General features: G+C 39.7%; 1 protein-coding gene across 1 annotated transcript; it reads right to left on the bottom strand.

Moving 5' to 3' along the window:
• Window positions 1–13,259: 13,259 nt before the first annotated feature.
• Window positions 13,260–16,442, bottom strand: NFS1 (nitrogen fixation S (NIFS)-like 1). The gene is made up of 3 exons (XM_079079382.1): window positions 16,279–16,442; window positions 13,821–15,340; window positions 13,260–13,593 (listed from the first exon to the last, which is right to left on the bottom strand). The coding sequence occupies exon 2, from the start codon at window positions 15,206–15,208 to the stop codon at window positions 13,850–13,852; it is 1,359 nt and encodes a 452-aa protein (XP_078935508.1). The 5' UTR covers window positions 15,209–15,340; window positions 16,279–16,442; the 3' UTR covers window positions 13,260–13,593; window positions 13,821–13,849.
• Window positions 16,443–17,800: the final 1,358 nt, after the last annotated feature.

Below are 17,800 nucleotides of genomic sequence, written 5' to 3'. Positions count from 1 at the left end.
TTGCCCTCGCATCCGAATAGAGGGTCGGCCCCTGCGAGGCCCTCTCACCATGTATAACCAGTTCTCCCCCACTTGGGGTTTGAACCCTCACTAACTGGCGCTCGCAATCGATCATGGCCCCATTGGCCCCCAACCAATCCATCCCGACAATCACTTTCAACCCTCACAACGGTATCAGAACCAAGTCAACGCGGAACCTCTCTCCAAGCACATTCAGGACCCAGTCCTGATACCCCCTTTCAGCACTCACAGTGCGGTCATCAGCAATCTCTACCTCAAGCGGGGAATCCACGGTTCCCGGCGCATCCCGAAACTTCTTGCTGAGCGCAAGAGAAACGAACGATCGGGTAGCACCTGAATCAAACAAAACATGAGTCGTCATACCATTGACCAAAAAGGTCCCTATACATAAACATAATGCACATATAAGCAATACAAATAAATAGAGAGCAGAGAAGAATAAACACGTACCAACCACAACGTCTGGCTCTGCCCGAGCCTCCTCGGTAGTCAGCTGAAATGTGCGGCTCTTCACCGCTGGAGCATCCGCCTTAGCAGGGAGGCCATCAGTAATCCTCATCGTGGCGGGCGCAGGCGCCGCCACTGCTCCTCCTCCTCCCTGCAACCTCGGACAATCGACCTTTTTATGGCCAGTCTGGTTGCAGTGGAAACATATCAAGCCCTTCTTAGGGCAGTCCCTTCTCACGTGGCCCGGCTGACCACATGTATAACACACTGGGTTCGTCCCCCGGCAAGCTCCCCCATGAGATCTCCCATACTTGGCACATCGGCCACGACCCTTCTGGCCCCTACTGGATGAATCTGAGGTCTTAGGCTTTTTAGCCTGACCTACTGCTGCTTGTGCCTACTCAGGCTTCCGCTTGGTGCGGAAGTCTAACTCCATCTCCCGCTCACGGGCCTTCTCCACCATCTCGTTCAGGATTTTGCACCCTGTGAAGCTCACAAACTCCCAGATATCATCCCTCAACATGGAATGATACCGTGTCCTCCTCATGTCCTCATTTGTAGCGTACTGCAGGATCAACAAAGCTCGTTCCCGAAACTTGGCAGTGATCTCCGCCACAATCTCGGTGGTCTGCTGAAGGTCATGAAATTGTACCATCCGGACTCCCATGTATCTTATTTATATATTTATTTTTGGGGTTTATTGAGTAACTCGACGAGTTGGTGCCTCAACTCGTCGAGTAGAGTCGTGATTGGCCACGAGGATTAAGTGACCAACTTGACGAGTCAGAGAGCCGACTCGCCGAATTGGCGCTGTGAGATGAAACCCTAAATCCCCGGGTTTGGGGCCTATTTAAGAGAACTTATGTTCTCATTTGCGCCTCACCAGTTGCCCAGCCTCCCTGTGTGAAACCCTAAACGAGTGTAGTGAGCTAAGAGAGTCTCAAAGCTAATCTTGAGGAATTTTAGTGCATCTTTTGAGGAGAATAGGAGTTTATCTGTGACAACCCGAAACTTTGTCCGTTTCCGATTACGCGAGTTTCGTTAATAAAATTTCGAATTTGTTAACTTTTCCGTCAAACTTTTTGGTTTAGAAAATAATCTAGTTATATTTAATTAAATTATTTACGAGTCGGAACCAAAAATCGCGCGGAAACCCAAAAATCTCGAAAAATCAACATTTCCGGTCTAAGTGAGGATTACGACTGTAAACTAGTTTACGACCGTAAACTCGTTTACGACCATAAACCTGTTTATGGTCAGTGAAGAGTGGACCCCCCCCCCCCACAACACCCCTATAAATACGATGCCTCCACCTTCATTAGGACATTTCTGGCCAAAAACTCTCTCTTTCTCTCTCTAAGAACCTTAACCGTAAACACTCAAAACGCCTTCAAACTTCAGAAATCATTGAGAAACCACGTTTGGAGTCACTTTGGAACGCCTGGAAACGATTATCTCTTCGAAATCAGCAATCAGAACCATTTTTCTTGAGTTTATGGTCCACCTTCAAGAACCGTAAACCCTGTTCTTGAGTTTACGGTCAAACCTTCAGAAACCGTAAACTCTGTTCTTGAGTTTACGGTCCAAGCCTTCAAGAACCGTAAACTACTCTTCGACCGTAAACACCTTTTTAGTGGTGTTTTTGACTGAAAGCTCACCTTCTTCGATTCGATCAAGTCCTGGTAACATTCCTCAACCGAATTCAAGTGTACCTCTAACACGTTATCTAACGAAATCGCTAATTTAGATACATATACGTATTTATTTGATAATAGGATTCCGTTAAGTGTCGCGTGCAACAACTCGAGGATCTTCATTTCAGTCAGCAATTTCACAACAAGAACTGTGAGTTCATACCCCTACATTTTTCCATATTTTCAATGTTTTCAGGGGGGGGGGGAATACAAGCTAAACATAAATGTTTTCAAAACTTATGCAAATCTCATACTTTAACCCCTTTGTATTGTGTTGAGCATAAGGGACGTTTTCACAAAAATTTGCATAGTTTTTCGGACACGCTATTCACTATTAATGCAAACTATAATCGGTATAGTTTGGGATTTTCTAAACATCACGAGTACAGAAACTTTCACTATTAAACATATGCACGAAGACATAATTAGTTTACAGTTACATCACCACTTTATCATGGTTTTTCATAACTGTAATTATCATTATATACCGTATACATTCGGATTTTCACTACGATAGAACGCTACTACACTACATGTAAACTAGATTGTACGATATTGTGAGGCGCTACTTCACTACTGTACCCTTAGGTGTACAGGGATAAATCCTACCACTGCATAACCAGAGTCTCCTGGAGGGAGAGCGTGAGATTTATGAATAGATCTATTCGGGACTGACAATCCCACATCTGTACTACTAGCTACAGTTAGGCGGGCACGCCTGAGATGTACAAATGTCATTTAACGCGACGCCTGAAGAACGTTGGAAAGGTCTCTAGTCATATCAAGCATGGTTATACGACTCACAATATGTATAAATCACCTTTAGTTTACAACTTAACACTCTTCAACATCTATTTTTACTAAATAGAACTGATACACACTACGTAATCTGGCTAAGGCCAGGGTTTTTCAAACAGAACCGATTATGCAATGGTTTCACATGCAAAATACTCATACTTCATGATTAGTTTTAGCTAGTCACATGAGGTAATATTTTCGCACATCACTACAGTTTTCCGTAACGAACATTCATGGTTTTATACGAAATCGATAACGCTACCTTTTCACTAAAGAAAATATCGGATTTTCTTGGAAACATACATATATTCATGGTTTATTACAGAACTGATAACACTACGTTTTCACTAAGGAAAATATCGGATTTTCTTGAAACTATTCAAATATTTTCCGAACTCATCAACGATTTTCACTACAAACCACCGCTTATGAACTCACCAGCTTTATGCTGATACTCTTTTAAACTGCTTGTATTCTCAGGAAATAAGTAGACAGGTGCCTGCTGGGTTTTTGAAGAGTTGAAGCAATAAGAGTTTAATGTTATATTCATACAAGTTATATGATGTAATTCAAACAAGTTTCAGAATTGATGTAAACATTTTTACTTAAGTATTCACTGTAATGGTTGTGTTGCTATGATTGTTGTTATTCATTGGTTGTGATGCTATACATGACGTCCTCCACCCGGAACGTTTCCGCCATCGGTTTCGGGGTGTGACATTGTCCAACAAGGAACATGGAGGAACTGTGGGATCCAGGTCCAATTCGTCCAAAGCTTCAAGTGGAAGGTAAAAAGCATGCACCTTTCTCATTTAGTTGGTTAGATCTCATGGTTATGGAAGATTAGGGTTTCTACCACCTTTTAATTGGGACTTCGAGCATACTGAGTTATCATGAGGTTTAGACCTCAGATCTGGACCTTGTGAGTTCCCTAAAGTCGAAAGGTCCCAACTTTATTCATCCATATGAGGGTTATTGTGCTTAACACTTTGTGAGAACATGTATTGGTATTTTGGAGCAAAAGTACCATGCATGAACATAAAGATCGAAGCTTTACGTAACAATCGAGTCATGGGATGCTAGATCTAGTGTTTGGAATGATAGATTTGCTTGAAAATGTCTGAATGAGAAATCAGATTGAAGGGACTCACCGAGTCTATGAACTGACTCGACGAGTCGGTTAGGGTTTGTCCCGATGAGCTTGATCATGCGATAACTCACCAAGTTGGAGGCCAACTCGACGAGCTGAGCGGGACTTTCATGAGACTTCTGAGGAAAACGAGTGGACTCGACGAGTCACATAGATGTACTCGGCGAGTCGGGTCAAACATGGATTATTGACTCGGGCGTTGACTTCTGTTGACTTTAGGGTTATGGTCAAGACAGGGTTAAGAGAGCCATAAAGGGGTAAAATGGTCTTTTACCCATTCCAAGAGTTTGAGAGAAAGAGAATAGCCTTGATTTATTTAGAGTTGTGAATAGAGTATTAATTAGAGATAATTATCCAATGTGTTAGGCGGAGGCTAGTTCGAGATTCGTGTACGAGGTTATTACTTGCTTGATTACGAGGTGAGTCTTCTCACTATACTACCTAAAGTGGTAACCTTTGTGTGACCGGAGGGTCTTATGTGCTTATATTGAGTATGGTGATATCCTGCATTATGTCTATGTGATTTATGTTGTGTATTATTCTGAGCTTGCTGAGTTAGGACCGGAGGGTCCACCCGAGTTGTGGGACCAGAGGGTCCCACTGAGACATATTGACCGGAGGGTCTTATCTGAGTATAGCCATGAGAGGCTAACGAGATATGTGTGGTATTTTGGGGAACTCACTAAGCTTTGTGCTTACCGTGTTATGTGATATGTGTTTCAGTTTCTTCTCAGGATTGCGGGAGGGCGCCGGTTTGATTGTACACACCAGAGAAAGAGTTATTTTTGAGGATCCTGGGTTATTAATTAAACAATTATGGAGTTGCGTTTGTAAATTAAATAAATTGGATTTTTGTGAAATGTGTTATGAGAATTATGTGATTTTAAAATGAAAATTTTTTTTGAAAATTTACGGTGTTACAAAAACTCCCTCACAAGTCGTTGCACCTCAATGGCTGGTGCAAGCTCCAAGTCAAATCGTCGAACAAACTCGGCCCATGTCATCTCAACCACACCGGCTGCTCCCACCTGGCTGGTCACCTCTCCCCACCAATCCCGGGCTCTGTCCCTCAACATACAGGAAGCAAAACCCACCTTCGTCGCTTAAGGGCAAGAACTCGTGCGTTGGGCGTCCTTAATGTTCGCCACCCAGCGTCGGCTAACAATGGGGTCCATGACCCCGAAAAATTCCGGCGCTCCACACGCCTTGAACTCCCGAAACGAGGGAGTTCTGGCCCCGATCTGGCCCGCAGAAATCTCGGCCCTGAATGACCTGAGCCTCTCCTCCATGATCTCCATCATACCCTCCTTGACCATCCCAAAGATCACTGGGGTCGCGTCAAGGATGCCCTTCGTAACCTTGGCTGCAATGATCTCACGCAGCCTCTCATCAACGGGCTCTGCACCGCTGCCCGATCCGGATCCAGATCCTGATCCCCCTGTCCCAAATCGTGTCACCACCATGTTGAACTGAAATCTCATAAACCATAATAATCATGACATCTATAAAGGGGATCTTCCCACACCGTTGCTCCTTAGAGATGTCATATCTAGCATTAGTTCGAGTACATGTCATGTGCTTTCAGTAGTACGGGCCCAATACTACCTTCCACACCTACTTGTACCTTCCCTAAAGCTCTACATGGTAACTCCAATTCGTCCCAAAATAAATCATATACCACAAACCACCACATAACCAAAATCCCAGGTTGTCCTAAGATTTGCTCTATCCATATTAATCAGACCAATCATAACAGGTTGCCTTTATGCATGCAAATTATACACAGAAAAGTATCAAATAGACTTTCGAATAAGAGATTCTACCCTAGGACCACAACCAGACAAGGAACAGGAAATAAGGCCAAATCAATCATTCTAAGGCTATAAGCTCCTAACCGTATACAATTTTAAAACCATACACATAGCAAGTTCCATACGATTATCACAACTCAAATATCAGTATAACATGGCTAACATATTGGGGAACTACTTACTTGGCTCGGCCGATCACGTGCGTTGCACTCTCCTCTTTTCCATTCCTTAAAAGTTTTTAACTTCTATTTTGAAAACAATTTTACCATTTCCTTAGTTTGAGTCCGGACACACCCGAGAGTGTGCCCGAATCCCTCAAACCAAGGCTCTGATACCAACTTGTAACGACCCAAATTTTCAAAAGAAAATTTTCATTTTTAGTTAATCAAACAGTTTCCATAAACTATGAAATCCCAAAACAATTGTTTTCAAATCCACATTCATTACAACTTTATTTAAAAACATCAGTGTCCCATAAAATGTCGGTGAGCGAGTGCATGTCGCGCCATCAAGCCTTGCCCATGCCCTTGGGCTTAGATGTCCCTGAAACGAATCCATAAACTGTAAGCTAATGCTTAGTGAGTCCCCTAGAGCATACCCCACACACAATCCACATAATACATATCATATTAACTATAAAGCTACACATATCACATAAGCCATGCATACAACATATAAGGAAGCCATGAAAACCTTCCAGGGTCTTACACCTAATGCCACAGGAACCCCCAAGTGGTCTTATCTGCCATGGGAACCCCCACATGGTCTTCCTGCCTTGGGAACCCCCTCAAGATCTTCCTTCCTTGGGAACCCCCACAAGGTCTTCGCTACCAAACAAGACATAATACAAACTATACAAACAGATAACTAGGATGCCATGGAAATCCTCCAAGGTCTTATACCAAATGCCATGGGAACCCCCACGTGGTCTTCCATGCAAATGTCATACAATCATATCACATAATCAATCAACAATCCACATCACATAAAATGGGTCGGCTTTGGTGCCTTAGACCCATTGGTATGGTGAGAAGACTCACCTTGTCTGTTGAATCCGAAAGCTGCTCTCCTAACAGTCTGTAACCCCCGTGATGAACAATAATAACATTAATCAAGGTTAGGACTGAATACAATCCAATTGAAGAGTCCAAGCTCCAAGTCCTCTATCAATAGCCCAAAAGTCTTCCTTTGCTATTGGGCCCAAAGTCCATGTCTAAATATCATTAATGGGCCTCATGGCCCAATAAGGCCCAACCATATCATCCATGGCCCAAAACAGATACACTGGCCCACTAACCCCAAAACGTGACCAGGCCCAATGACTAATTGGGGTCCAAAAGCTCAAAGGCCCAAAACAAATCCAAGTCCAAATGTTGTGCGTACGCTTGGCGTACCACCCTGGTACGCGCAGTGTATTGAGTCCTTAGGCAGTATGCATTGCGTACACTAATTTACGCCCAACTTACTAACAAATTAAGCACTTTTTCTATTAAGTGCTTAATACTCGATTTCCCATGTCCAAAAGTCAGATCTAGGTTCATTAAGACGTCCTAGGGCATAAAGTTGGCAACTTTATGCCTTTGCATGTCTCATATGCTCCCAACAACCCATTAAGACCTTCCCAAGGGTCTTAATCCATGCATGAGGTCAAAACACCCATCAAGACTTCATTTTTATGCTATGAATGGACCAAAGGACCTCAGATCTAACCTTTCTAGCCTCTGTAGTTGCTCAACTCACAAGAGGAGATTCAAAACCAACAAAAGGGACAAAACTAGAAACCCCTAGCTAGATCTAATGAATAAGATGGAAAGATCAAAGCTTTATACATCCATAAGCTCCTCAAGGTGAACTAGATGCAGATTCTTGAAGCCCAATGCCACTCCAAGCTTGCTTGACAACTTCTCCTTCTTGAATGGACACTAAAATGGCCACAAATGCACTCCTTAAGCTCAAAACACACTCTCAAATGGTATTAGGGTTTTCAGAGACGTTTGAAGGTGTGGGAGGCTGATTAGGGTGAGGCTCAAATGAGATAAGGATGCTTATATAGGGCTCAAGTCCGGAAATTAGGGTTTGGACATCTGTCACGTACGCCCAGCGTACGTGATGTCCCTCCGCGATCAATTATACATAGTACGCCAAGCGTACCCATGAGTACGCCCAACGTACTTAAGGGAATTATTATGCAATTTTTAAATTCTTCAAGGGCTTTAAGGTAATACCTGGTTTGGAGTGTTACAACGCAACCTCTGAATCTGATCTGAATCCCACACCACCATCTCCGATATGTTTTGAATGCCACTTTTACGAAACCCTAGCGCTACCACCCTTCTCATCCGGAACTAGGGTTTTCGTCTTTAAGATTTGATGAGCATCAAGGGTTTTAAGGGTTTTAATCTGGATCCTAAGAATCTTGAAGAACATGGCAACGATCTGCAAGTCCACGAATATGGCGTAGATCTGAGAAAGGGGGCACAACCGTTGGAGAAGGAGAGAGAGAGAGAGAGAGAGAGAGAGAGAGAGAGAGAGACTAAGTTAGGGTTTACAGAGGTGGCGACAACGACGAGGGTTTGCTGTGACGACGACGACGAGGATTTGTTATGACCGATCGTTTGGACTGTCTTTATCCTTCTTCCCAGATCTGGAGTCGAACTTGCCTTTCTCCTTCTTTTCAGACCAATTATTCATCTTCATGTAAATTTGGTAAGGGTTTTGTATATGAGAAGATTTACATATCAATGTCAGATTTCACAAACTTGATAGTTTTGTCTTTGCTAGTGTAACGCCCCGATTCTCAGGTATTGATTTAATGTGTGAGTTTCTTGATTTCAAGGGCTACTCGACGAGTTGATTTCCCTACTCATCGAGTAGCAGCGGGTTGGTCCACCTATTTTAATGACCTACTCGCCGAGTCCAAGAAGGGACTCGACGAGTAGAAGCTGGCAGATGAAACCCTAAATCTCGGGGTTTTGCACCCTATTTAAAGGATCATTGGCCTCCCCCAGCCTCCCCTTTACTTCTTCTTGTCCCTCTCAAACCCTAATCGAGTGTGTGTGTTCCATTTGTGTATTTTTGAGTTTGGAAGAGGATTTTGTGGAGAAGGGAGCTTGGAGAGCAAGTATTCAGAAGCAAGGAGCTTGTGGGATCTGAAATCTACCTTATTGGGCATCTTTTGGAAGGTATAAATCGTTACCCTGACCTCATTTCATTCTAGATCCCCTCTTTGGACAAATTCTAGGGTTTTCATGGTATGATTGGAAGCTATTCTTGTGTGCAAGCTAAGATCTGAAGTTGTAACTTCAGAACTGAGCTCCCTTGGGCTTCTTAGTCCATAAAGTTTCCAGCTTGTGCAAGGATGAGACTCTCCCAAGGTGTAAAGTTCCATTGGAAGCTTAGATTGGTCATTTAGGGCCTTTAGAGCCTTGCATGTGCGTAAAGTTTGCAACTTTACGTGATAAACATGCCTTAGAAGCTTGGATTTGTAATCTGGAACCTTGCCATGGCTTAAAAAGCATCTACATGGATAAAGGTCTGCAAGGACTCGACGAGTTGGATGAACAACTTGGCGAGCCCGTTGAAGATGGCCATGAACTCGACGAGTTGGATGAACAACTCGGCGAGTCCGTTGAAGATTGCCTTGAACTCGGCGAGTCGGCTAGGGTTTCTACCAATTTTTGGACACGTATGAACTCGGCGAGTTAAAGGGGAACTCGATGAGCCAATCAAGGATTTCACGACTTCTCGAGTTCAGGAAGGACTCGACGAGTCGGTGAACTGCACTCGACGAGTCGAGTCAACATGGACTGTTGACTTTGACTGTGGACTTTGACTTGGACCAAGGGTTGACCAGTTGACTTCTGAGGGTATTCTGGTAATTTGGAGATTTATGAAAAAAGGTTTTATGGTAACTATAGGTGGTGGAGTTCGTGTTGGTGATCCGGGAGTTGAGCTTTCTAGTTTCAGACGACAGTTGCGAGGTGAGTTATCCTCACAATACTAAGGGGTCTAAGGCACCAAGGCCGGCCCATTGGATATGTTATCCTAGCAGTGTTAGACGTTGAGTATGAGTTAGTGTTGCATGATAGTGGTTATGCCAGTTAGGTAGACCTGTAGGACTACCTGTGATGTTATATGATTATTGCATGCTCAGTGGTTATGATATGTGTTTGTTATATGGGATGGGTTGAGGTTGCACTGCTTCGTGCAGTAGCCAACAAACCCTAGGAGCATTCCAGTTACGGGCTAAGGGAGACTCGTATTGTGGGCTCGGGAGCATTCCAGTTACGGGCTAAGGGCGACTCGTACTGTGGGCTCGTGGGTATTACAGTCTGTAGGGCTGTGAACCCGTTATGTGCTGTTCTGTTCAGTTGTTATGATATGATGATGCTGACATGGTTATGTGGACTGTATGTGTATCGGTATTTTGGGGGAACTCACTAAGCTCTCGGGCTTACAGTTTCAGTTTATTGTTTCAGGTACATCAGGGGATCGCGGCAAGGCGAATGCATGATCGTACAGCTCCTCACTTTATGTTTTGTTTCTGGGATATACTCTGATAAATAATATTTTGAAAACAAAGTTGTAATGTTTGACGAACTTGAGGTGTTTTTAAAAGTTTAAATTTGCTTGAAATTTTTGGGTATTACAGCTAGACATCTCAGGAGATAGGTGGTGGTGCTCGCGAATGAAGATCACTGGAGACAGTCTCCAGTCGTATTCTCTTTTTTTAGAATAGGGATGAGTTTTTTTTTTTTTTGAGAGAGAGAGAGAGGCGGGGAGGAATGGGTATTTTTTTTTCCAAATTTCTATAATAAAAAAATTAAAATAAGAAAATACAAAGAGAAAAATCAACATTTTAAAAAAATTCAAAACAAATTGGACCAAACTTGTAGCAAAATGAAAACCTTGGACCTCTGTTGTTAGTCCAAATCTTTTTGGACCAAAGTAGTAATTTTCGACATACCACAAGGACCATTTGTGCAGTTTAGTCTTGCATAAAACAAACAAAATTACAATTTTTTTTTGCAGGAAATAGCCTTTTGCATTAGTTTATTGGTCAAAAATAGCATTTTGTATGATTTAAATAGTTTAAAAGTCAAGTTTAGTTTTAAACTTCACGTTTAATTGCTTTGTCAAATAATCCAAAGCACCATGGCAAGCAAAACATCTAAGAGCATACTCTTTTCCCCTCGGTTAGAGACTGCTGCATTTATAATGTCCGAAAATGAATTTAATAGGCCAAAACTCGGCCCAAACCGATATTGCACTTTGACAATAAAGGGAAATATGAACAGCGATTTCTTCCAACATTTTACAGGACACAAGCTAGAAGGGAGAGATTAGAGGCAACCCAGATTCAATTTAAATGGGTGTTGTGTAAGCTTATTTTTTTTTGGGTCTAACATTATGAGCTTAATAGCTTAATAACTAATGAGCTTATTAGCTTATAAAGTAAAAAAAATGTTTGGATTAGCTTATGGTTTATAAGCTAATAAGTTCTTTTTAAAATAGTGTTTTGGTTAGTTTATTTTTTGTAAAATGACCAAAATGGACATGCTTATATTACACAATTGGGGAAGAGAGTTATGGTGTTTTGGCCAAAGAAGAATAAGGGTAAATACGTAAATATACATAAATAAGCTCATGCATCGAAGAAAAAAAAAAGCCGAATTGAAATAGCTTAAGAAAATTAGCTTATTTTTAGGTAAAATCAGCTCATAAGCTTAAGCTAATAAGCTAACTCAAACATTAATTTTTTCATAAGCCCAAAATATAAACTCATTAGCTAAAAAGCCTGGAAAAAGAAGCTAAAACAAACACCCTCTAAGAGGAGGGTCCAAACGAAACAGTTTTGGCAGCCATTTATTCCATTTAAGACTTAAGAGCGCTCAATTCCCGGATAGAAAATGCTGAATCTATGACTTGTCATCCCGATTTTTTATAAAGATGTGGGAATTTGTTTTTTCAAGTACAATCACCAATAACAATCAACACACAAGCAAATAAGTTATCAAAAAGATCTCTCTAGTCAACCTTGAAAGTACGGAAGTAAAATATGTAAATTAATGTTAGGTTGATATGAAATAATAAGAAATCGTGATATAATTATATATAACATTAAAACACAACCGCCTTATGAACAATACAAATTTGGAGCCGTGACTAGTATATTGACCAGATGGAAATGTTATCGACCAGTTGTATTGTTTGATTTGTTGTATTGTCAATTGCAAATTTGGAAGTTCATTTCAGTTTTGGGTATTTTTTATGTTGTAACATTTACTCAAAGGGTTGTATGTTTTTGACCTACCAACACAGTCATTAGATGTAAACTCTATGGTCAAAATCGCAACATGAAGCCCCACCATGAAAGATGATAATGAAGCTTCAATGTCCATTTCAAATAAAGCAAGAGGGTGATACTAAAACTAATAGTCTTCTTTTTCCCACTTCAAGTGGGAAAGCTACCTCTCAATCTGCTCTTCAGCACCAAAAGGGTATTTCTGTCATTTATTTTTTTCTAAAAATGGGAGAAGGAGCTGAGATGTCAGCAGCAGAGTTTGATAATATGACACCAAGTTCTAGGAAGTTCTTATAGCTTTAATGACGACTATGTTGACATAGATCAACTTTGTTTATACAATTTACTAAATCTAAAAATGTGATTGGTTTCAATGAAATTTTTATAATTTGTAGGTCCAAATGGGTTGGAAGAAGCCAAAATTTACAAACATAGTCGAATAGGGTAACCCTCTAATCCTAACCCATGTATGTAGTTTTAGAAATTTAGGTATCGTTTATAGTCGAGATCTGGATATCCTTTGGATCGTATAAACACTTTTCGAACTTATACTTCTACCATATGTCCGGGTTATAATAAATTCAGCCCCAGATAATCCCAAAGGGACACTTACGATTCTAGGCATAGAAAACATAAGCCAAATTGCTAGAAGATTCTGAGTTCGTAAGAAGAAAAACGAGAACTAAAAGGTTATCCTCCTCAAAAAGAAGAGCCATATATGTAGAAACGAGACGTAGGGTTTCGTTTTTAGGATTGGCCGTCATGGGTTCCTTTGGAAACAAGTCAAGGGTATATGAAATTAATGAGGAAATCAATGGTTTCCAAAACTGACAATCTTAGTCAATTTTACCATAATCCCCATCAAGAATTCAAATTTTCCACTATGTACCCACTTGTAAAATCCGAAGAGTTTTTGGGGCATTGCCCATCAACCCCGCCAAAGGGGCGTTGCCCTCAAATCACCAACTTGTCGTTAAACCGGCTTCTAATTCAATCTTATACACGTATGCACTCCGCACACACTCAAACATATATTAGAGTACAAATTATGAAACCCTTTAGCTCACATGTAAGTTTCAATTACACAAAATATCCTGATGACACTACAATCACCAACATGTAGGGTATAAGAAAATAAATTATACAAATACAAAAATCACAAAGAAAAAAAGTAACTCAAAAAGTAATCCTGCATCTAGTTTAGCTGTTTAGGTTATAAATAACAATTGGAATGCAAAGACCCTTATTTATCATAGGCATGTCTATTACTCTTAGTATTTTGGTCTTTTAGATGCAGATTGTGTTTGTTGCCCCCCCAGCTTCAATGACTTTGTTATCGAGTTAGCCACCATGAGGATTCTGTTGTCTCTGTAGGGACACCAACAAACCCACCATCAGCCTAAACAGATGCAAACAAAACAACCATACATACACACATAAAGCCAAAACAATGTAAATAATATACATGTCATGAATCCCTCATTTTAAACCCAAAATTTAACAACCATAGTGCAAAATTTAAGAGAAGAAGCAAAGTCTATAAACATGTAACTAGTAAATAACATAAGAAAAGATATGGTTACATGGTATAATACCCTGTAAAAACACCAGCAACTCCACTAAGTTAGTGTTGAGACCATTGTATACTCTTGATGTCAATCCCCTCCTTCACCATTTCATAAAGTGGACTCATTTCCCTCAACTTCTCAACCTGATTAACAGTCAATTCAACAGCTTTATCTATCTCTTCTTCAGTGGTAAACCTCCCAATCCCAAACCTAATTGAAGTATGCGCCATATCTTCATCAACACCCAAAGCTCTCAACACATAAGAAGGCTCCAAACTAGCACTAGTACATGCACTCCCACTTGATACAGCCACCTCCTTCAACCCCATCAACAAGCTTTCACCTTCAACATATGCAAACGACAAGTTCAAGTTACCTGCATATCGTCTTTCAGTACTTCCATTCACTACAACCCCATCAAGCTTAGATCTGACTCCATTCAGCAGCCTGTCTTTCAGTTTTGTCACCCACTTCTCATCGTATTCCATCTCCTTCATTGCAAGCTCGCAGGCGGCTCCCATTCCGACCACCAATGGAGTCGGAACTGTCCCGCTTCTGATCCCTCTTTCCTGTCCTCCGCCGTTCATCTGTGGCTCAACCCTAATTCGAGGTCGCCGCCTCATATACAAAGCTCCAACGCCTTTCGGACCATACACTTTATGTCCGCTTAACGACATCAAGCTCACGTTCCACTTGTTGACGTCGATTGGAATCTTCCCCAACGCCTGAGCTGCATCTGTATGAAACGGGATGTTGAATTCCTTACATATTTCACCGATTTCTTCCATTGGTTGAATAACTCCGATCTCGTTATTCACAGCCATCACCGACACCAGCCCTGTATCGCTCCGAATTGAAGATCGGAGCTCGTTTAGATCGATCAAACCATCGGGTTTCACTGGGAGATACGTGACATCAAAACCCTCTTGCTGCAAATGACGACATGAATCGAGAACACACTTATGCTCAGTCTGAGTCGTGATTACGTGCTTTCTCTTCTCCTTGTAGAAGTGCATCACGCCCTTTACAGAGATGTTGTTACACTCGGTGGCGCCGGATGTAAAGACGATTTCTTTTGGGGATGCGTTGATGAGATTGGCGACTTGCAGTCGTGCAACTTCCACCGCCTCATCGGATTCCCAGCCGTAGAGGTGAGTGCGTGAGTGAGGGTTTCCGTATTGAGAGACGAAGTATGGGAGCATAGCATCGAGTACCCTAGGGTCAACAGGGGAAGTGGCTTGCATATCTAGGTAGAGTGGTCTTCCTGAGATCTTTACCCCTTTCATTGAGATTCCGGCGGTCTCATCGTAGGGTTCCGCCACGGCCGCCGCGGTGGTGGAGAGAGGGCGGATGGGTGTTAGGAGTCTGGGGGATATCGATCGGCGGACGGCGGCTGCGAGAAATTTGGAAGCCATTATTCGGCTAGTAGGTCTGCGGAAAAACTCTTCGAGATACGAAGGCAGAAATGGGGAAGAAGCTAAGGATACAAGGCTTGCTGACGGTTGAAAGATATTACACGTGGCGCGTTAAGAGCCGTTGCTCAAATGCTGAAAAAATTAACGTGGGATGGTTAAGAATTCAGATGGATGAAAAGTGTACAACGAGGAAAATTGACTATTTCAACATTTGAACTATTTTTTACTGAATTAATTAATAAAATATTTGAATTAATATTAATATTACAAGACATTATAGAAAAAACCCATTTCATCAATTTAAACATATCCACAGTTGATATAGTTTGCAACTTTAAACAGAAAAAGCTAAAAACAAATAAACATAAAACAAAGTAAACATAAAGGATCCAAAAAGCATAAAACCAAGTAAACAACCATTGGAGTTCTAATCTGATTTCAGCAAAACATATCTGATTTCATGAAGCATAATAATATAAACTTCAATATGATTTCAGGAAGCAGGAAGCATAAAAAAAAAAAGTAACATAAAGGATTCAGGAAGCATAAACCTAAGATTTGGAGTTCTAATCTGATTTCAACAAAATATAAGAACCAATTTGATTTCAGTAAAAATTATGAAGCATATATTAGGAGTTCTAAATTGATTTCAGCAAAAAAAAAAAAGAGCTGAAGCGCAGTTACTTGGTGTTTGTGTACAAAGTTTGGCATTTCTTTCTAACAAGCTATGATAACAAGAATTCATCTACACAAATTGATCAAGAAAAATAAAACAGTCTTTGTGTTCCTGTTGCAATATAATCGTGATTATAAATGAAACACAAACACATAACATCTTAAGAAGAAATAAAATAGCCCAACTAATATGGGAATGCAAAGTTAAAATATGTTTTGTTGCAACATAATCAAGATTGCGAATGAAACTCAAACACATAACATCTTAAGAATAAATAAATTAACCACCAAATTATGCCCAAACACGTAACATTTAAAGGCTTTGACTGTAAATCACTAAATTGTGTGCAGAGTAGGAAAAAACCACCAAAAATGCATTAATATAATGGACTTACTGCAAAATTTTGATCAACTGGAGAGGCGACAGGTGGTCGGCGACTGATGAGGGAGGCCGCAGGTGGCCGACAACCGATAAGAGAGGCGACAGATGGCCGTTGACGGATGAGGTGAGGCGGATCGAAGGGGAACGACAGTTAAGCCCTAGTTTCTTTCTTCTTTTTAACAAACCAAAGACTCCTCGATAGGAGGAATAATTCTTCTTTCTTTTTTAGTTTTTTCTAAAACAATAATATTAAATTTTAATTTGAAATAATACTATTTTTGTAAATAGTTTCTAAACAACCCCATTTTAGTAAATAGTTATCTAAACAACTTCATTTTGGTCGAAAATTTTGAAAAAATATGAATCATTAGTAAAAATGAAGATTTATTATTATCTTTTTTGGTTTACGGTTTCATTGCAGACCTAGACGTATTAAATTCTCATTATTTTATAATAATTTATGAATCAGTTTCAAACTAATTTTTATTTACGAAAAAAAAAACATAAATTACCGGTAAAAGTAATAATTTAGTTGTTTTCTTTCTATAACACATATTTTACTGATATCATTGTTGACTTGGACGTCTACTCATTAAATGAGCTGATGAGATGGATATAGAGGTTATATAATGTTACGTCTATAATAAAACTTGATATCTCGTTACATTATATATATATATATATATATATATATATATATATATATATATATATATATATATATATATATCCAACAAAGATTATAATAACTACATAAATTAACAACAATTTCATATTTTTTAACTTTATGAGAAATTTCAAATTTTCTAACTTTATTTTATGTAACCCAATCAATAGTTATAACTTTCCATAACTTTCCATCGTATGGACTTCAAGCCTATGAATTAGATAAATTTAAGAGCAAATTAACTAAATAATCATCAAAGTACCAAGTTCACTGAGTGAAAAACAAATAATAAAAAGGAAAATTGAGTAATCTAATTTTTATAAATGATTTTTTTGACATAAATGACCTCTCTCTCTCTCTCTCTCTATATATATATATATATATATATATATATATATATATATATATATATATATATATATATATATATATATATATATAAAATACATCCAACAAAGATTATAATAACTACATAAACTAACAACAATTTCATATTTTTTAACTTTATGAGAAATTTCAAATTTTCTAACTATATTTTATGTAACCCAATCAATAGTTATAACTTTCCATCGTATGGACTTCAAGCCTATGAATTAGATAAATTTAAAAGCAAATTAACTAAATAATCATCAAAGTACCAAGTTCACTGAGTGAAAAACAAATAATAAAAAGGAAAATTGAGTAATCTAATTTTTATAAATGATCTTTTTGACATAAATGACCTATATATATATATTGAAAAATAACCACATTCTCCGGAACACATTGTTCCGGAGAGCTCTCTGGAATTCCGGAGTACGATTCCGGAATACAGTTTCCTAAGTTTTTATTTATTTATTTATTTATTTATTTTACGTGTAACATATGG

Source organism: Lactuca virosa, chromosome 2 (assembly GCF_052849685.1).
Source record: "Lactuca virosa cultivar CGN04683 chromosome 2, Lactuca_virosa_CGN04683_v6, whole genome shotgun sequence".
In the NCBI taxonomy this organism is placed as follows: Eukaryota; Viridiplantae; Streptophyta; class Magnoliopsida; order Asterales; family Asteraceae; genus Lactuca; species Lactuca virosa.
This window is presented reverse-complemented; position numbering and strand designations above follow the sequence as displayed.